At 39.3% G+C, this 21,487-nt stretch overlaps 1 protein-coding gene across 11 annotated transcripts; it reads left to right on the forward strand.

Annotated features, from left to right (window-relative positions):
* The first annotated feature begins 377 nt into the window (after positions 1–377).
* LOC106041678 (interleukin-1 receptor type 1-like) lies at positions 378–19,490 on the forward strand. Of its 11 annotated transcripts, none has more exons than XM_048049033.2 (12): positions 378–1,419; positions 1,753–2,935; positions 5,704–5,773; positions 8,746–8,995; positions 9,307–9,499; positions 10,313–10,475; positions 11,280–11,345; positions 11,900–12,020; positions 14,118–14,266; positions 14,559–14,702; positions 16,122–16,304; positions 16,781–19,490. In XM_048049033.2, exons 2-12 carry the CDS (start codon positions 2,888–2,890, stop codon positions 17,167–17,169), a joined length of 1,776 nt encoding a protein of 591 aa, XP_047904990.2. In that variant the 5' UTR covers positions 378–1,419; positions 1,753–2,887; the 3' UTR covers positions 17,170–19,490. The 11 variants fall into 11 exon arrangements, with proteins under 11 accessions (XP_047904990.2, XP_047904993.2, XP_047904994.2 ...); XM_048049036.2 differs by having other exon boundaries at positions 1,841–2,935; XM_048049037.2 differs by having other exon boundaries at positions 2,751–2,935.
* The last annotated feature ends 1,997 nt before the right edge of the window (positions 19,491–21,487 follow it).

Genomic DNA, 21,487 nt, shown 5'->3' on the forward strand with positions numbered 1-21,487 from the left:
TCAAAAATGATTTAATTTTTTTTTTTTTTAATTAGTGCTTCTAGAAAAAAAAGCAGTAGAACAGATTATGGAACCCCTCACTTGTCTTTATGATAAACAGATTTGAACCCACAGATGTTTTTTTGTTAGTGCAAAATAACAACACGGAAACTAGAAAACTTACATAAAAATAATTTGACCTTAAGCAGTAAGTGCGTAAGAAACATTTTCAAAATGAAATACGGATATAATTGCTGACAAAAGGCAGAGTGGGTGACTGCGTAAATCCTTCTGCCTTTACTGGGCCAGGAATGAGTTAATTCTCCGTGTTCCTCCCAACAGGATAACGTCTGGAGCTGTTACAACATGCCTGCAGCCAGCGCCAAGTACCTCCCTTTGGTGGAGGGCAACATACGCAGGCATAGCAGAGCTTCAACTCTTATCTTACCCCATCTTATCTGTGGTTGTCATGTGGTGAGCAGGATGGTAGAATGTGTTTGTATTTGGTAGATACAATTTAGAAACAGTGCCAGAAAGTGCAATCAAAAAAAGCAGGGTGGGACAAACAGGACAAGGAAGGATTATTCTCCGCTGCTTTTGCGAAGTGTTTGTAACTGGCTTAGCGAGTTTAGCAAACGTGTTTACAGTGCACTTTTACCAAGAATGAGAACCTGCCTTGGCAGTCCCAAAGTGCCCGTGATTTCTGATTACTTTGGAAGGAACCTAGGGATGTTCTTTGCTCTATCTGACCGTGTGTTTTCAGGTAAGTTAATCAACAGTGACAGCACAGCGTTAAAATGCCTGTATCCGATTCCGTACTGGCCGTGTGGTTTTGAAGAGCTCTGAGTCCAGCAGCGGTGTGTGAGTGAAGCAGAGAGCCCCGCACACTGGCGTATTGGGAGCGCAGCGCTCCCAGAGCGGCCGCAAGCTAAGTAACCTCCAAACAGCCCCTCACGGCTACTTCACAGGTGTTGAGTTCGCAGGCAAAAGCTTGGCAGTGAGATGGGACTACACCTGTACGTTCAAGTTAGAGCCAAAAAATAGCTCACCGTGACACACGGCATGACCAAGCTGTCAAGGCAGCCTCTTGAAAAAGCTAACAAACAGCTGGTGTCCCCGAGGGGCTCCTTCTGGCACCTCCATCTTGGAGGTACACGGTTTCCTCAGCTACGGAAGCGTGCTTCTGCCGCAGCGATAAGAAGCTGCCTGTGATACAAGAAGAAAAAAAAAGGAAAAAAAAAAATAGAAAAAAAGAAGTCAGTGACAGTCTGTTGCGATCGCAGCTGAGGTAACAGCGTGCCGGGCGGGGAGGGAAGCCCGGCCCTGACGTGCGGCTGCCTCAGCACCACCACTGCCGGCTGCAGCTGCCCACAGGACGGGGTGAGGGGCCCCTCTCACCCTCCTCAGCCCTACACAGACTGCCGGGGAGCCAGGCAGCAGGTAGGCAGCAGTGGGGTTTCCCCCGGGAGCCCTGGGAGCTGTCAGGGGGGTGGGGGGATCGGGAAGGTGCCCACCAGCCCGAGCTGGGTGTCCGGGAGTGGGACTTGAGTAGGGCAGCAGCCTACATGAGCTCGCAGCGGGGACCCGTGCTCTTCTTGCCAGTCATGTCGCAAGTCATTTGGCATCAGCCAGGGTTGGGATAATCCCTTTCCCTCCAGAAAAATCGGTACAGGTGTGCAGGTAATCTTTGAGGTCCTGTTTTTAGGGGGGGGGGGGGGAGGGCAGGGAGCGGGGTGGTGTCTCTGATTAAGATGTTGTCTTTTGGCTAAACAGGACTGGAAACTTTACAAGCGGGGGTAAAGTATTTCATAAAAGGTCAGTGTTTTCCTCTGCAAGTAATGTGTGGTTTGATCTGACTCAGTTTCGGAGAGGATTTATGCAAGTACGTTTTCTCTGAGTTTAAGCGTTGGCTCCTGGGCCGGATCGGTGAGCGCAGCCCGTCACAGTGCTGTCGGCTTGCTCAGCACGGGCTGGTTGGGGACTAGGAGCGCCGTTATGCTCAGGTCCTCTGCTGCCGGGCAGCCGCAGCCCCACTCACGTGCGTGTTTCGAGGAATAGGTAAGAATTATAATGCTGTAAAGTGTTTTGGTCCCCTACGCGGTAAGGGATGTGGGTGATTCACAGAAAAATGGCTAAAAATAGATCGTGAATGAAAGTCCCGGTTCCGTAACTACCTCTGAATGGGCGGGCTAACACAGCTCTCCAGCGTCAGCTATATTGCGAGCACAGGCATTTGTTGCAAACATTTTTCCTGCACCGGGAGAGACTTGACAAGTTTTCACGAAGAGTCAGGGCAGGCTGTGCAGTTAGAAGAAGCATTTAAGGTAGTATATATGTATATACGTTTTCTGATTTTAAATATTTGTGGGTTTATGTAAAAGAAATGGTGTCATAGTCTTGTGCGTGTTAGTTCTCTTCAGTTCCGAGAGCAGGAGTGTTGCACATTTTAATCCATCCGGGTGTTTGAACAAGACACTCAAAGAAAAAGTGCTGTGAGTGTGCAGTAATTACCAAAAGCCATGGTTCTTCAAAGTTTTGATGAGAGTATATGTCTTTTTTTTTTTTTTTCTTTTTAATTGAGTATATCTACTTTGAAAGGGCTAAACAGAAGAGGAACAGGTGGCTGTACTAGTTTAATCACAGATTTTGATGAAAATTACGCTTTACTTGGGCTGTAATTGCAGCTCAGGTGCATGTATCATTGAAAACCTCTTTGAGACACTTCTGCCTGTCTGTCTGTCTTTTAAACTGATGAGAATATTTCCTTTCAGGGTGAAACTGTGGACATGGCCTCAGATACAATGATTTTTTTCCCCTCTGGAGAATTTGGGCAAAAATAACTGCAGCTGAATTCTGTCCTGAGTGGTAAAGCTCTACAGGTCACTTGCAGACTCAAGATGTGGACAAAATGGCTGGGAAAAGGGAGAAATTTAGCTCTTTGTCATGGCATAATGTGGTAGGAAAAACATTTGCACTTGACTCTGCAGTCATACTTTATTATTTTCAGCATGATTTATGAAAACATGTCTACAGAACAGCCTGTTTTGCTGTCAGGTATAACTTAAAAATAAATGGAAGTTTTTTCTTCAGATAAGTAGTACGGGTCTCTTCAAAGCCGTTCATGTGCATGGTTTTACACAGTGCTATATATTTGCAGCTCTTCCATGTTGGCAACAGAGCAAGTTAAAAAAATAACTATTTAGAAAGAACATTGAACTTATAGAGAAGGAGGGTTCTGAAAGACTGTTCTTCAGGACATGGCAAAATACTACTGCTGGATAGTTTCTGAATCTGCTGGTGGGGCAAAAACTGCTTGGAAAGCATATTTGAGACAGAGTAATAGGGTAAGGTAATAGAACAGAGCTTATTAAAAAATGATTCAAAAAGTTATAAAGAAAATACCTGGTCATAAGTGGAGTCCATTCAGTCCTGTTTTCTCTTTAAATTATTTCCATTAAAATATTTTCATCTTCTTTAAAATTAAAATATAGAAATTTTAAGAATTACTGTCTATTCATCACATTTAGTGAAGAAAGGTGGAGTTTTGTACAAACACACATGAAACGCCTCTGGTGATTAGAGCTTAGTGTGTTTCTTTTTATGCTCAGCGTTCTTGTGGGGACTTAACTCCTTAAATCTAAGCAAGAAAAGACGTGCCTGGCAATTAGAGCAGAAATTGCAATGAGGGAGGAGCGAAGAGAAGGGGAAGAAGGAGTAAAGCAGGCATTGCAAGAAGCAGTGGGTATGACTCAATGTATGGCACACTCCTGAGTCAGTTTGGTGAAGAAAGACACAGCAGCCGGAAGCATCATATTTGATTATTGTTTAGCTTGGTGATTAGCTAAAGATTTTTAACATCAGGATGGGCTTCTCCTGATTGTTCTTCAGCTTGTATAACTGCATTTTTTCCTTTCATAGCCCTGTAAAAAGTGTAGTAGGTATCTGCAGAAGGTAGCTTTCAAGAATGGAATTAGCAAAATTGTCAATAAATTATATAAGGATGGAGTCAGCATTAACTTTTGTGAAGGGAAGTCATGGCCCACAAACACTACAAATGTATTGGAAGTGTAGATGTGTATGTGAACACACTGGCTGCAGGAGACATGGTTAATATAATCTGTCTTAATTTCCAAAAGGCATTCAGCAGAGCACTTGGTGAAACCAGACTGCTATGGTATATGTAGTCTCACATGTATAAATAAGTAGTTAAAAGATAAATGCTCAGTTTCTGAAGTGGAGGAAGATCGCCAGTGGAGTCCCAAGTGAATCTCTTCTGTTCAGCCTATTCTTTGAATGATCTGGACAATGCAGAACTGTTGCAGTGGCGGAATTTGCCGACAATACAAAGTTATTCAGGGTAGAAAGTGGAGGTGTTAATTGCAAAGAGTGTCATCAAGATGTCATGATAGCGATGCAGGTAAATGTAAAGAAAATTTTAAATGAAAACATATGGGTGAAATACTAACATCACATACACAGTGGCTGACTGGGCTTCCCTGATTTTTTAACACTCAGTGATGAGATCATAGGCCCATGAAAATATTAGGTCAATACTTAGTTGTAGTCAAAGAATAAATAGAAGTTTAGAAATTACTATGAAGTTATTAGAAATTAGTCCAGAATAAATAATTGTTTCAGTTTATAAATCTGTAGTGCACCTATGTTTTGATGACTGGATGCCACTTCTGGTTTTTCCTCACCATCTCAGGCAGGCTGTAGTGTACCTGGAGAATCACACTGAGGGGATGAGGTTGGCAGGAACCTCTGGAGGCCACCTCGTCCAACCCCTGCTCCAGCAGGGCCACCCAGAGCAGGCTGCCCAGGACCATCTCCAGGCGGCCTTTGGAGATCTCCAGGAAGGTACAGAAGATGGTGGCAAAGATGATCAGAAGTATGAAATCAGGCTCCATCTAAGGGACTGTTAAAAAGATGAAGACTAACTTGTAAAAACAAGAACTGGGGAGGAGTGTGCTAGAGATGTGGAAAATTCTGAGTGCTTGACAAGCTGAATAGGAAATGTTCACTTTTTTTTTTTTTTTTTTTTTCTCTTCTGGTATAAAAGTTAGGAGCTGTCAGATAAAAAGAGCAGATAACAGGCTCAAAACAAGCCAAGGCAATTTTCTGTGTCAGTATTTAAAATTTGTGGCTCCTTGCCATGGTTTCAATGGATTTGGAGGGTGTTGGACTAGTTTCGTGGGAAAGAATCCGCTGGGGGCTATCAAGTATCTAGAGACTGACTCTGGCATAGCTTCCTGAATCATAAATTGATGGATTCTAGGAGACTATTCCCGAGGAATGTCTGTATATTCTTGTTCTCTTGCAGTTTATTTCCCAAGTCATCTGCTATTGGCCACAGCTTGAGACAGGATATTGCTTTTGAGGGACCTCTGATGTTGCTGGCATAGACATTCTTATGTATAGTTAGTTGCCTGTCACATTCAATCAGAATTTAGCCTTCCTTTTCTAAGAGAAAACATGTTATGTAGTGGGGTGGCCTCATAATTATTGCTTTTTAATCCTAGAGATGGTTGTATTTTCCTGTAAGGTAGATAGTTTCTTTTAACATGCTACAAACACATAAAGTGAATACACTTATAAGAGAAAAGTACAGTTGACAAAAGACACTGAATATGTAATAAAAATGTGTAATGCAAATGTTGATTTTCATTTGTGGAAATTTATATTGTAAAACACTAATTCAAAGTTTTCTTTCCTTTTCTGTAGGGAAACATTACAGCAAAAACGTTACTTTCCTGTAAGATCACAACAGCATTTCTGTCTTTAATTATTGCAGGTAGGTTCATTGGTGGCTATGGAATGCCTTGTTTAGAAACTTAACTTTTCACATAAGTAATAGTAATTTTCTGTGAAAATGGTTGAAAATGAAATTTAATGGTGAACGTTAAATTTATGTGCATGCCAGAGAGATTTTTTAAAAACATTTCTAAAAGCAGGAGCCTATAAAACATAAAGTGTGATATCTTATGTACTATCTTACACAGAATCACTTAGGTTGTAGGTGACTTCTTGAGATCATCTAGTCCAATCTTCCAGCTCAAAGAAGGGTCAGCTGGAGCAGGTTGCCCAGGACCATGTTCAGTTTTGTTTTAAACATCTCCACAGATGGAGGCTCCACAACCTCTCCGAGCAACCTGTTCCAGTGTTTGATCACTCGAACAGTAAGAAAGTGTTTTCTTGTGTTCAGATGGAATTTCATGTGTTTCAGTGTGTCTCATGCCTATTGTCCTGCCAGTGGGCACTGCTGGGAAGAAGCTGTCTCCCTCTTTTTCATTCTGTTCCATCACATGTATATGTTTACATATTGATAAGATCCACCCCACCACCGAGCTTTCTCTTCAAGTTGAACAGTCCCTTCTCTCTTGGCCTCTATGATGCTCCAGTCCCTTACTCATCTTTGTGGCCCTTCACTAGACTTGCTCCAGTAAATCCATTTCTCTCTTGTACTAGCAAGTGCTACTCCAGATGCATCTCACCATTGCTGAGTGCAGGAAGGATCACTTCTCTCAGCCTGTGGGCAGCACTCTTTCTAATGCAGCTCAGGACACCTTTAGCTACCTTTGCCATGAGCAAGCATTTCTGGCTTATGGTCTGCCAGGACCTGAAGGTGGTCTGGAGTCTCCTGGATCCTGAGGGGATTTCCTCCCCATGTACAGGACTTTGCATTTGCCTTTGTTGGACTTCATGAGGTTCCTGTCAGCTCATTTCTCCAGCCTGTTGAGGTCCCTTTGAATGGCAGCACAGCTCTCTGGTGTATGAACTGATGAAAGGAATTGTAGTTCTAACTTTCCAAAGTGTGTTCATGTGACTTTTTTTCCATGTTGGAAAATACAGCCATTTGACAATTAATACAACATCTAGATTTTTGTAAAACTACGCGAGTATTCAGTTTAGTTTCTGCCCTTCAGCTGTCAACCAAGAATCCAGTGCATGTTTAAAACTTTTCAAGCGGATCAATTGAGTTGCTGTCATAATCTTGTCTTACTACCTAGAATCTTGCTGCTGTGCCAGATTGTTAGAAGAAAAATACTCTGAATTTCCATTCCTTGAGTTTCTATTGTCTGTGGATGGACAAGTTCCTACACTCATCAGTCGTTTGGATATTCTCTTTTTTAAGCTGAGTTAAAATAATGGCCAGCATTGGGGGAGAGGGATTTCAGGGAATGTAAAGCAGGAAGTGCACAAAATATGATACTGTTTCAGAGCCTTAGGACTTAGTGGCAGAAAAATGTATCAATTCCTGTGGCCACAGAAAGTAATTATTGGTCTTCATTTCATAACCATCAAAGTTATTATGGAGCAATCTGTAGAGATATCTGAGCTATTCAGTGTTTTGTTAAGTAATTTGGTGTGCATTTAGGACATCTGCGTGTACTGGATGAATGTGGTGAGAACATTTAGGTAGAAATGCTTGGGTAGAAATGCTACCTTGACATCTCTGGATGCTCTCTGGAACCCTTAGCTGTGTCTTCAGTGATGGTCAGAAAAGCAGAATTTTAGGAAAGAAATACATTAGAAAACAAGGCTTTGTTATGCCCTATATAACTTCATGGCAAATGTGTATCAGTTGAACTCTGCAATTCTGATTATTCCATCTGGGAAAGACTGGGTCAAAATAGGCAAAGAAGTAGGTGACAGTGTTGTCTGAGATGTGATGGTTTCCATATGAGAAGTCATTAAATGAATGAGGATTCTGAGGTGAAGAAAAGAGATGACGGAGGGAAGGTGTGGCAGAGGTCTGTAAAATCATGAGTACAACAGAGTAGGCAGATAAGGGAATGTTTATGTTGCCGTTTCTCATAACAAGAAATAAATGATACCCAGAGAAATAATAAAAGGCAATAGTTTTTCATGAAGAGCATGAAAGGGAAGAGAGGGGCCAAAAACAAAGTATTAATTTACATGTTCTGTCCTACTTTACTTTCTTATACATACGGAACTGACTGTTATCAGAGACAGGCTTTTGGACTGGGCAGACGCTTGCAGGGCTGTGCATGGTTGTTCTTGCATTCTAATAAAACGAGTTATTTTAGATAAATAGTACTGACTCGGGAATGTAACCAACATATCCAGAGTTGGTGCCTTTTTTGTCGTACTGACAAAAAAAATAAAAATACAAATCATGTGGTGTTGCTCTTTTCCCATCTGAATCTCCTTGGGTTCAGGGGAAAGAAAATGAGCTCATCATAAGCGCTTGTAAAAGTTCCTCTCTAAATGCTCATAAAATGAGAGGTGAGTTGAAATTTCCATAGCAAATTACTTGTGCAACTGCAACTTTAACTTTCATTGTCCTCTTAGGACATTTGTGTACTGCAAGTAGAGTTTGCCTTGAAAACTTACTTTGCCTATACTTAAGTGAAAGTAGCAAATAAAGATGTTAAATTTGAAAAATGTGTGTGCACATGTGTCTTATGCGTGTGAAACAGACTGGAGAAATACAAGGACTCTAATCATTTGCGTCTGAACTAAAACATACAAATGACAATCAGATGCAAACAAAGTGATTCTGTTAAGCGTAAAAGTTGCATTTGGAAAACAGCACTTCATTTCAATAGCATAACTATGTCTGTATATTATTGAATAATGCTCTCAGCTCCAAAGACAAGGGATTATAATTGTATTTTAGTAAATGACTTAAGAATGAAGGTGGACACCACAATGAACTTTGTAGACATGATCAAGATACGAGTTCAGTGTATTCTTTCACGATGTTTGAGGTTTTCTTTAATGTTTATCTCTTTCCTTTAGAGAAATGTGAAGCCTATGATGTGATGTTTAGGCACAGTCTTGTGCCTGATGGGCAGCCTCTTGCTATTACATGTTCTCTGGAAAAGAGCTTGAATTTTAAAAGTGGAGACTACAACTTAACATGGTATAAAGCTGGTAACCAGACAGCTGTGCCTAGAGACAAACTTTCTAGAATTCATCAGCAGAAGAATTTAATTTGGTTTCTCCCTGCAATGGTAGAAGATTCTGGAGATTACGAATGTGTCATAAGGTGAAGGTTAAAAAAAATTAAATTGCTGTAGAAATGAATTGCAAATGGAATAACTTTTAAAAAGCAAGTAGGATTTTTGGGGTAAGAGAAATACTAACTAAGAAGGGAGAAGAAGGGAGAATATGTTCACAAAAACTAACTCTATACTGGGGGATGTAAATCTGTTTTTTTTTTTTTTTTCATAGTAGGCAAAAGTATATCTATAAGAGAAATTATAAATTGTAGTCCTCTCTTTCTTCTCCAAAAAGAATACAATATATTTTTGAGTTGGAAAATATTTCAAGTAGCTTAACTTAATTATGTTATGTTAGTTGCAGGAATTTGACAAGCTATAGCAAAACGTCTACAAAAGTAACAGTTTTCAAGAGGATTGATGGTTCATGCTTAAATGAAAAATTTGCTGTAGAGGAGGTGGTATTCACTTTATCATCTGCAAAGGTTGTGTGTCCACACTTGAGTTACTTCAGGAATGAGAAGAATATTCTGCCTGTTCGCTGGTATAAGGTAACAATGCCCTCTTTTTTACTGACATAAATTATTTAATTATTATGTCAATTATTTAAAATATAAGTAACTGAGGTTTATGAATTGTAGGAGAAAAACTACATATTTATTATAAATGTGAGAAAAAATATTTTAGAACAACTGGAGGAGGGGGAATAAGACTTTCATCTTCTAAAGTTATATACATTTTTTTTGAATAATGGGATAGAAATTCAGCTTAAATGTAGCTTTGACCCATGTATCCACTAGGTGGCATCTTTTAACCTGCTAGTGAAACACTGTCATTCATTTCTTTTGTGTGGAAACAGACTTGGTACGTACTTTGTGAGACAAAGCATATCCATTGTGTGTTCAGTATTGTTCCATCAAATAAATGTCATTTCGTATTGTTCACAATCATTTAACGGCTCTTTCTGTTAAGAACATATTGCCTTCCCCAGCATTACTGCCTCATGCCTGTGCAGTCTATAAGATACTGAGAATATTTGAGTACTTGAAAAAATCAAGTCTAATTATTGAGTGATTCTTCCTTAACAAATACTTTTATAAAACCTGACCCCTCCATGTCACTTCCTTATTTCTCTCTTTAAGATATATATATATATATATATTTAATATAAGAATAATGGGTGTATCTGTGAATTAAAAACTCAGAGTCAAAATGAAGTGTGGTTTGCTTTTATTTTAGCCCCCTTCCCCTTCCTCAGGCCCCATAAGGAATCCATCCTTATGTTGTGGTCCACTGAGAGCTCAGATTGCATTAAAGAGTTACAAATCATGTGACAGTGATATGAGTTCTTTACACATGTTTAGGACTGTCAGCTATTGAAAGGGAGAAGGTTTGCCTTTTCAAACAGTGATCTTGTGATTTTCAATGTGACTGTGCAAGATCAAGGAAACTATACTTGCAAAACAACATATATCTACAATGGAAAGCGATATAACATTTCACGAGATGTTATTCTGACTGTAGCAGGTAAGTAGATAAATTCATGTTTTGTTTGTAAAAATGACTCTACAAAACTTTGTCCAGGTTTCTAATGACAGCTAAAAAGATTCAATTTGTGGTAGGCACGCATAGGACTATTAGTTTGCACCTAAAAAATGGAAATAAATGCTAGATGAGAATTTATTTATTTTAGTCTACTGTTGCCACTCTGTTGATTACTCTCCCTTTGTAACTTGTAGAGAGAAATAAACTTTCCAGAGTGTTGTATGCCTAGTACTAATGTAAACATCTAAACAGGAAGGTTGGTGTTGTACTTCCTTTAGATAGTGCTCTGGGCAGAACTGTAAGGCCTTTAACTGGCGTACAGAAATTTAATTTCACCTTTATAATAGTGAAAGACTAAAACAGATGAATTGCAGTCTAAAATTATTTCTCTCCAGTTTGTATCTGTGAGTTGCTGACTGATAAGCTAGCCAGACTGTAAAGTGGTAATACTGTAGATATTTACCCATATCCTTCTCATCACCTCTGCCTGCAATATTACATGATTTATATGTCATGGAACAGACAGTCTGTCATCGGCATGATGACATCAGATTAATAACACTACATTTTGGAAAGGGTGGAGTGAAGAATAGTTGATCTTCAAGTCATAAGTAATATGACTGTCTTAGATATGACACTCTGAGTATTGAGTGATGTCTGTTGTAAAATTGCTGTCAACCTTGTCCATAGGACAGGGTGTTTTTAGGTTGCTATTTGGTTATAGAGCATAGAACAGGCTGCAGCTGTCCCTGGTTTTCTGAAAAGGACTTTCTATCTTTTGCTTAGTGAGCCCACCAAAAAAGCCTCCAGAAATATCTTATCCACGAAACAACTCAATTGAAGTGGAACTTGGTAAGTAATTTTCTCTATAAAAAAAATATGATTTTGTATCCTAGTGAAAATTCATGCCCAAGAAGAGTGTGTGCTTGTTTTCTTTAGAAAAACTAGTTCAGTGACCAGCTCAGTTTCTCCTTTACATTAGTCTCTTGCAGGAGAAGTGTTTGGGAGTGGGAAGGAAAGAGACAAGGGGTATTGCTTACAAAGTCATAGAAAAGCTGTAGGGAAATTTCTCAGATGCAAAGAAAGTTATAGGGAAACCAACTGATTTTCTGTCACATCCATTGCTCTCCATCACTCTGAAAGAAATTCTGAAAACAGATCTATCTTTGAGTCTGCAGGGAAAGTGATACCACAAAGGGAGACGTCTTCCTGATTTGGCCTCTCCATCCTATCAGTCTCTTTTTGAAACAGCACATCACTGAATCTATAGACACTGTTAGAGGAGATTTTCTGAAAGGGTGTGGGGCCTTCCTTAGCTGGTCTGTATGGGAGTCTGTGAACAGAACTGTAAAGCTTTTAATTAGAGTATGAAAATTAACTTTTCACTTTGTAACACAATTTTATAGGCTCACAGGTTACAGTGGATTGCAATACAACAGGTGCTGATGGGTATGAGGTGTTTTGGACAGGCAACGGTGTGTATATTGATGTATTTTATATGAGCAGAATTTTTGCAAGGCGTTATGAGTAAGTATATTTTCAGATTAGAAAATACTGGGTTGGCAACCAAAGTGGAACTTTCTCACTCTTACATGAAATGCTTGCCTCCTCCAATTCACTTTCTGTTTGAAGTAGAAACTTGAAATGTAGTAGGTGCATGGATTTTGTGTGAATTATGCTATTTCTGGTCATTATAAAAATCTATCTAAATTTCTGACCTTGGGAAAAAGTGTTCTACAGAGGCTTACAGTCTCAGAACTGTAATGCATTTTCTATTGAGCAAGTTCTGGCCCAGAGGACAGAGACCTCTTTCAGTGGGGCCAAGCACATCCTGCCACATGATCTTCAGACTGTCCCTCCTGTGTTCTCCTTGTCCTTCCCATCTACCTCTCTGAAAGGTTACAAGAAGAATAACCTGTGCTTTACAGGAGAAATTGAAACTTCTAGTTTTAAGAGTCTTGAGTTAGAGAAGTGTAACTGAGATCAGGTGAAGAGCTAATGGAAGATTTTTTTGAGGATGTGCGCTGAAGCTTAGTGGAGTGAGAGGAGAAAAGGAAGGCAGATTTCCAATGATGGGTTGGGGTCTGGGAGAAAGACTGGCATTTGGACTGAGTGAAGCAATTGTGAGATAAGGTGAGGATGAAAGGCAGGTTAAGTGGAGTTAGGAGGGAAAAAATTTGACCTGACTTGGAAAGGCAACTAAAAGTGGAGCAGAAAGAAATCTGAAAAAGTGTCATAGATACGATAGGTTGGGAACTAAGGAACTGAAAGCTAGTTTTTTTGTCAGCCCTCATCTCACGGTGGTGCTATGAAGAAAACATGTGATTGCTTTTGTACGTTCTCAAGCACCATCTGTGAGGGAGAAACTGATGAAGAAACGAGAATGATATATTCAAGGTAAGAATATGGTTATGAGAAATTAAGTCCTTATTGTAAAACAAAGGGGGAAATAAATGCTGAATTCTTTTAGTGCTCACCTAGAGAAAACCCTATACAGAAGTCATATCTTGTAATGTCATAAACAATTGTGATGCCATAAACAATTTGACCATAATACAGTCATTGAGCTGATATCATAAAAGTGATGTTATTTTTTATATTTCCTAACACTTAAATGGTTGTCTTGTTATATTTGCAAACATAATATTCTCTGGATCTAGTCATTTGTATTAATGATATTGATTCATTTACTCCTTACAGTGTTCAAATTGCTATAATCTATTGGTCATATACCGATTTGTGTGGTCCTATATGTGCTTTCTATGATTTATTTCAAGCCTTTTTTTTTATTATTATTATTTTGCATTTCAAATGGTAATTAGAGTATGTTTTAAAGGAAGAAAAGTTCTTGGCTAGATAGGCTGGTTAGTTAATTTTGCATTTGAGATCTACTGTTAATGAGGTAGTAATATCCCTCATTTTGCTGATGGTTAAAAAATTACTTAGTTTGAACATCAGTAACACATAACAGAACACGACTAATTGAATGTGCAGCTTTAGCGTTATTTTTTTTTGTGCCCTTATGCAATGGGAATAACCTGTATGTTGTAATGGTGCAGCCTGATGTTACAGTTGTTCAGAGTCTATTCTGATCCTTGGGATGAAGCAGCAGTGTAGACCCTATTTCCTGCAGGTGGAAACACATCATGAGTTAGTGTTGTCCGCTTTGGTTGACAACTTCAGTGTCTTTCCTGTCCCAGAGTTGCTCACCAGAAGATGATGTCCTTGTACTGGGGCCTCTTGTTAAGTCATTTCACGTTGTTCCATTTTCTCTTCAGCCAAGCACCAGGGCTCTCCACCTGCTTTCACAGGGGCTGAGAACCCCCTGTAACAAGGGGGTTTTTATGTTTGTAAGATATATGTTTGTACTGTAGTCTATAGATATCATATTTCTTTGGGGAAACACAGCTCCTGATAGGATTGGCTCATGTTTTCTGATGTCTATGCTAAACCTCAGTAAGAGGCCCAACTGCTGTTTGGGTGTCCCTCACCTAATGCAGTTACTCATCTGTCCAGTTGCCATTTGCAGATGGAAGTGACCGTTGTCATATTTCAGCTATTAGTGATGAAGCCATTACAGAAAGGACTGTGGTTTTATGGCTCTATTTGTCACCTTTTGGATAGGGAGGAAACTTCTTATGATGGACGCCCTATGTGTTCTGTGAAGCTCATAATTTCAGAAGTGAATAGTGAAGATTATGAACAACCATTTGTCTGTCAAGCTTCAAATGCCTTTGGGCAGGTTGCATCCTATATTATACTAAAACACAGAGGTAAGGACTACTGCTATTTTTTGTGGCCTTTGTTTCACTTGACTTTCCCAGAAGGGGTTTTGATACCAAATGCTCATATATCGCATCAATAGAATGCACCAGAATTGCACTTTGTGTATTTATGTGTGTACCCATGCATAGGGGAGGAGTCACTGTAGTAATGTATTTATCATTATTCAAATAATAGGTGGAAGTGAAAAATATGATATCCAAATTTGTATTATATTTGTGTGAAAGATCAGATTTGGACAAATTCAACATTTTCTTTTTATTGTTATTATATTTTGTGCAGTTCCTGATGCACGGCCATGGCTGATTGGAGGGCTTCTCTCTTTGTTGCTTTTAACATTTATTATTTTAATAATCTATAAGATTTTCAAGATTGACCTGGTGCTTTGGTACCGGGATTCTGGATGTGCCTTTGTAAGTAAGGAAGGTAAGTGAGTGTGACTAATTATGTTGTCACTAGCCTACTGATTTTTTTTTTTCATTTACCATTATTTCTAAGCAATAATATGATTATTTAATAGAATGTATTTGGAATTTCCTTGAGAATTTTTCAGATATGCTTCGAAAGATTTTTTCAGTCATATGGGTGAAATATGTAATCATAATTGAGGTGATAAACACTGCATAATATTTAAGGCAGTTATGATGAGTTATGGTCAGAAAGAACTCCATATTTTTTTTCCAAATTAGCGTGTTGCACTCACTTTTCTGTAAAGCAGTCTCTCTGTGTGTAGATTTGTGGTCACTGATGATGATCAATAGGTGTCAGCAGAGCTACATCCCGTAGACTAGCTGTTTAAAAATGCGCATTAAATATTTATATTGAAAATGAGACTCGCATTTTCTCAGAGAAAAGCGTTTGTTTATTTGTTTGTTTTTGTGCAACTTCTCTGTCTTACCCATCACTTTCCTTATAAATCCTGCAAGTTATGATGGTTACATACCAAAGAGAAGAAATTCTAGTGGTTGTCTCTTCTGTGATTCTATTGTGTTTCTGTTAATTATTATGTTATCTATTAAATATGTGTTTCTGTTGATGTAGTGTAGATAAATACATTGAATGAGTGTGAAAAAGTGGGAGTAAGTGCAACATAGTAGATATTTTGCTTGGGCAGCCCTCAGAATTCGATTGTCTGAGGTTGCCCAGAGCTTGAAAGTAAATGGATTACGTGTAATAAGATAGTTAACATATACTCATAGCTATCTGAAATGTCTTCACAAAAAAAAAAAAAAGTCAACTTTTGTTAAAAGCTGAGTTTTCCCAGTAAATTTTAATATTCTAATGAAAAAATAAAATCAAAGAAACTATGTTTTGTAACTTGTTGAACGAAACTTATCTTGTTGAGTTAAATTTGATTTTGCTTTAGTTTCTTCACTTCACTCCTGTTTATTATGCAATACTGACTCTCAAAACTTCAGGCTTCTTCTGGTCTCTATCTGCCTTTTCCTCTCATAATTATTATGAAAGAATTGCCATTTTTCCACCCCCCTTGCTGGTGGTTCATCATAAGTGGAGAGAACTGCTGTTGGGTTTGCTTCAAGAGAGGTGGCGAAGAAAGTCCTGCAAGAAGACACTTTATTAATGTCCTGGCACCTGTGGGGCTGGGGGCTCCTTCCTGCAGGCCCCAGGGTCTTGCATCCAGCTCACTTGCTGGCAATGTTCCTCCCCATGACAGGAAAAAGAGATCGGGTTCTGTGGTTCATCATCTTCCTTTTGACCTGTAGAGCATTTTAATGTTTTGCTGTTATTCTGTCAGGCAGGTGTGAATAAGTCCCTCATTACTATTCTTTAAGCAGTTCAAAATGAAACCTTCTAATAACCTTGCTGTTTCTCCCTTTTTAACAGAAACATTCGTGTTTTTTTTAGATGGGAAAATCTATGATGCGTATGTCCTGTACACAAAAGGCAGCGGAGGCAGCAGCTTCTATCATCTGGAAACCTTTGTTCTTAGAATACTCCCCAGTGTTTTAGAACAACAATGTGGATATAATCTCTTTATATTAGGAAGGGATGATTTACCAGGAGAAGGTATGGTTTAATTAGCAGGGTTAATATATTGGGGTTAGAAGATTACATATACAACTGAAAAAAACAGCTATTATTGGAAAGCAAATTTAAAACCAAGGTTTTTTGTTTGTTTGTTTGTTTTTACATGGAGAATTTGACCTCTCGTCCATTGGATAATTTGTTAATTTCTAATTGTTTTGTTGTTGTTGTTGTTCCATACCCAAATTTCTGCTTTGATGATATAAGGGTCTGCATTTTCTTTCTAATGATAAACAAGCTCCTGGGGACTGAAGAAAACAATTTTTGTCAGCAATTTTATGCAATGGATTTGAATCATGGATGATGGTTGGGAGATCTTAGACCTATCAGTTCTTTCTCTGAGCTAGTTGCTATTCCATATACATATATATATATATATATATACGCACACAAAATTTAAAAACTATGAAATATTTTGCATCAGTTATAAACTTTCAATGCAAACTTTGTTCTTTCAGCTGTGGTCAGTGTTGCTGATGAAACCCTTAAGCAAAGCAGAAGGCTGATGATTATTTTGGCATCGGAAGCACCTAGCTGCCTGTTAGAAGATGCTTGTGAACAACAATTAGCTATGTATAATGCTCTCATCCGTGATGGGACTCAAGTAATTCTTATAGAAATGGATGAAATACTGGACTACACAAGCATGCCAGAATCAGTCAGGTACATTAAGCAAAAACATGGGGCTATCCAATGGAAAGGAGACTTCTCAGAAAAATCTTCTTCAGCAAATACAAAATTCTGGAAGAATGTACGCTATCAGATGCCATCTAAGAAAAAAATATCTCATTCTGAAATTTATTTATTGCGCCAAACTTTGAACAGTTCCACAGCGAAGGGAAATTAAGATCCACTTATTAAAATAATACTGCAAATGTAATTCTAAAATGCTTTCTACACAAATTCTGTGTGTTATGAACAGTGTTTTCTTCAAGGAGTATAAACTACTCATCCTGTCCCCAAATTATACCCTAAAAGGAAAACTCCGTGCAACTTTGTTTCTGTTTGGGCTATAAATAGTGACACAATTTATTGTGTTGGCCTCAACCGGACATTTGAAGTAAGTGTGCAGATGTTGGTGGACTGTTAAATAGTGGTAATCTACAGAAATGTAATATCCACTGAAGAACCAACCTTGAAGTCCATTTGTTTTCTAATTGAAACTGCAGATGGTAAATTAAAAACGTTTGTGTAGTCTGCGTTTTCCTAGCCTTTCTCTTCTTCTTGTTGCCCCTCTGTGGTTGTCTGACTTCCTCATTAGCACAAGAATCTGTACTGTGCAAGCTCCGGGGGCCCTTCCTGAGCAACAGTCCTCATCATTGCTTTTTTAAGGGGATGGGGAAATATATGACATAACAGGTATATTTTAAACTCCTCATGGTACTGCATGCATTTCAGCTGAACAGTTGATTACCAAATGCGTTAGAGAAACGGAATGAAATCCATGACTTCTTAAACATCTATTGAATAATCCTGCGAGACCTCGTACATGGGTTTTTTCTAAACTTATTTGCTTGAAATGGTCAGGAAACTGAAAATATTTCAGACTTCTTGCAAACTCGAAGCTTTCTAGACTGTGCTGCTACTCAGGGAAACATGTTCTCATTTTGTGTCTAACCTGTGTTACCTACAAGCCTAGACCTTTCACTGAAAATTTGTCAAAGGGGCTGTGCTTGGGCTGAGCATCCTGGATAGGGTGGAAAGTGGCCAGTTCTGAAACCTGACAAAAAGAAATCATATCTTGTTTATTTGCGGCAGAAAAAATATAGAGGCATGTGGCTATATCTACTTGGAAGTAGCTTTGTACTTCTGGGCCCCAATCCATTGTTTTGTGTGTATCACCATGAAAAGGGGACTGCTACTTCCTTTCCAAGATGGTCTGAAATGACAACAGTTTTCACTCTCCATCCTTGAAGAGCATCATCTGAATGCAAATGTGAATTTTACTTGCTTTTTGTGTCCATGTCTAAAATTGAGCAGGTTCTTAAGTTATCTTTCTTGTCAGGATAACATCTCTCACTGAGTCCTTTCAGATAGTTTTCAGACATTCATGCTCTGGTATATACTCATAGTTGGGCTTTATTTGTATTGATGGGACAGACAGTAAGATGCAGGAGCGTAACATTTATAAAGTGAAAGATTTGCAATAGCATTTCATGGTAGCTATTTCTTAGTGAAGGTTGAATGATATTCCTTATGAGCAGTGTCCCGCTGTCCTGGCTGTTGGGTTCACAGCTTTGTAATTTTCCACGGCCTCCACTGGCTAGAGGCATCTTCTAAGATGTTGCCATGTAAATTGAGATCAGAATAGATCCATCAGATGAGGTAATGTTGTTCTAGCTGTTTTTGAATCAGTCTTCTTTAGAAATGCATTGTGTTTAGGCTGGAACCTTTAAAAAAATAATTTTGGGAAGCTGAAGAGTTTAAATAATCACTAACGTCAATTTTTGTATTGTGTTTAGGCTTAGACTTGCACAGAAAAATGTTGAAAACTACAGTTTGCTTCCAAGATCTTTTTTCACTTGTGTTAAAAAACAGAATCTTCTTATTTCCATGGGATGTAGCAAGGGAAATAATAAAGAAAAGATGCTGAAAACATGGTTGATTTTTTCAACCTTATATTTTTATGTGCTCTGATATAAAATAAATAATAATAATAAAAAAAAGACTCTAGGATTTGTAGTAATACAGATAAGTACATTGACTTGCATGGAGCTGTGCTGGTATTTTTTTGTTTCATCTGTGGAAGTGCTGTGATGATTTCTGTTGACTTCTTTTTTGTAGTGCTTTTCAGATGTTTGCTACAATATTTGAGACAAACATTTTTCCACTAAGACTCTTAAGGACTGTAAGTGAAGACAGATGATTGTAAATGGGCATTTATCTACCTGATACTTTCTTTCAAGCAACCACATTTAGTATGAGTATTTAGACATTTTAGGTTTTGTGTGTGTGTGTGAAAAAGTGGGGGAGAAAGGTTTTGGTTATTGTGGTTAATTGTTAGTTAACTCCTGGAGTGCAGCCCAACACAAAGTGCCTTAACCTTCTATCGTGGGAGTTTATTTTGCAGTTGAATTTTGTATCTGTTTTCTCGGAAACTTTTTCTTGCAAGACACATAAGAAAGCAGACTTTTTTTTTTCAGTTCAATAAAATAACTCCCATAGAGACAGATGTGCTGATTGTGCTTGATTAAAAATAAAACAAACCAAACAATAACAACAGATTAGTTAGCAAGAGGTTTGCTTTTGGAAACTTCATAGGTCCAGAAGAAAAAAACAAATATGATATAATCTGTGAAGAAGTATTTGTTCACCACAATGGAGTAGATGTACTTTAGTTTATAAAATCTATGTTTATAAAATCTATGTTTATAATTATAAAAATCTAGGCTAAGGAGAAACTTTTTTTGTCTGAAAATACTTAAGTGAAGGGATGCAAGACACAGACTCCTGATGGCTCTTGAACAGGAGACGTTTATTGCCATTTTTCACTACTACATATACTTTCCCCATAGCCCCACGTGCTGTCCACACGCCTGAATCTGTCATACAACTGGTTAGAGACCCTCAGACATGCACCTCGAGCCAGCCAGCAATTGGCCACTGCCCAAAGCTCATCTTTAACACTGTAGCCAATTTACTTTATCTCGACCTTGCTCGAGTTTTTGGTTCTACCACTTGTTTCCTCATTATCTCTAATTCAGGGACGTGTGAAACAGCACAAAGCCACTTGCGAATCGCTTTCCCACAATTAAGGATATGTTTATCTCCAAGAAGGCATGTAAGTAGAATTGGTCACTAGCAGCTTTATTCCAGAGTACCCAGGTCTCTGGTTCAGCAACGTATGCTATGGCACAGGAACAACAGGAACAGTAAAGTTTTCTCCTCTCTTCCCTATGCTCATTATTTCCCCTCCTGCCAATGTAGGCAGCAGCAGAGCTAAAGGTAAAGTATGCCAAGTAACATGCATGCTTGTTCTCTTTTAAGATGTGATAATAATAAACAGGGCTTGTTGAGACAAACTGAACATTGGTCACTAAAAGTGAGCTAGAAAGCAATAGTACAGTTCACTTGTGTCTTCAGGCCCTCTGATTGCTTCCCATGTTGAAATTGATTGGAAAAGGAAGTCTGATGTCTGCCAGGCAGCAGGCAGGACAGATAACATCTTGTTCAACATCTTCATCGATGACCTTGGTGAGGGAATAGTGTCCACCCTCAGCAAGTAGGCTGATGATAAAAAGCTGGGAGGAGTGGCCGACACGCCAGAAAACTGTGATGCCATTCAGCAAGACCTGGACAGGCTCGAGAGTTGGGCAGGAAGAAACCAAATAAGGTTTAACAAGAGCAAGTGTAGAGTCCTGCACCTGGGAAGGAACAACGGTATGTATCAGTACAGGCTGGGGGATGACCTGCTGGAGAGGAGCTCTGTGGAGAAGGCCCTGGGTTTCTGGTGGACGACAGGTTGACCATGAGACAGCAGTGTGCCCTAGTAGCCGAGAAGGCCAAAGGGATCCCAGAGCGCATTAAAAGGAGCGTGGCCAGCAGGTCAAGGGAGGTGATCCTTCCCCTCTACTCTGCCCTGGTCAGGCCTCACCCGGAGTGCTGTGTCCAGTTCTGGGCTCCCCAGTACAAAAAAGACAGGGATCTACTGCAAAGAGTCCAGCAGAGGGCCACAAAGATGATACAGGGCCTGGAGCATCTTCCCTGTGAGGAAAGGCTGAGAGACCTGGGTCTGTTCAGCCTGGAGAAAAGAAGACTGAGAGGGGATCTTATCAATGTTTATAAATACCTGAAGTGTGGGAGACAGAGGGATTTGGCCAACCTCTTCTCAGTGGTTTGTGGGGACAGGACAAGGGGCAATGGCCACAAGATGGAGCACAGGAAGTTCCACACCAACATGAGAAAGAACTTCTTCACGGTGAGGGTGACAGAGCACTGGGACAGGCTGCCCAGGGAGGTTGTGGAGTCTCCTTCTCTGGAGATATTCAAGGCCCATCTGGACACCTACCTGGGCAACGTGCTCTATGGAACCTGCTTTGGAAGGGGGGTTGGACCCGATGATCTCTTGAGGTCCCTACAGTTCTGTGATAACACTGTGTGACTCCTTTTGAGAGAGCACCCAGGTCACTGTGTCTTTACAGTTAGTGTTAGAGCTTTGCTTGGCA

Source organism: Anser cygnoides, chromosome 1, assembly GCF_040182565.1.
Source record: "Anser cygnoides isolate HZ-2024a breed goose chromosome 1, Taihu_goose_T2T_genome, whole genome shotgun sequence".
Classification (NCBI taxonomy): Eukaryota; Metazoa; Chordata; class Aves; order Anseriformes; family Anatidae; genus Anser; species Anser cygnoides.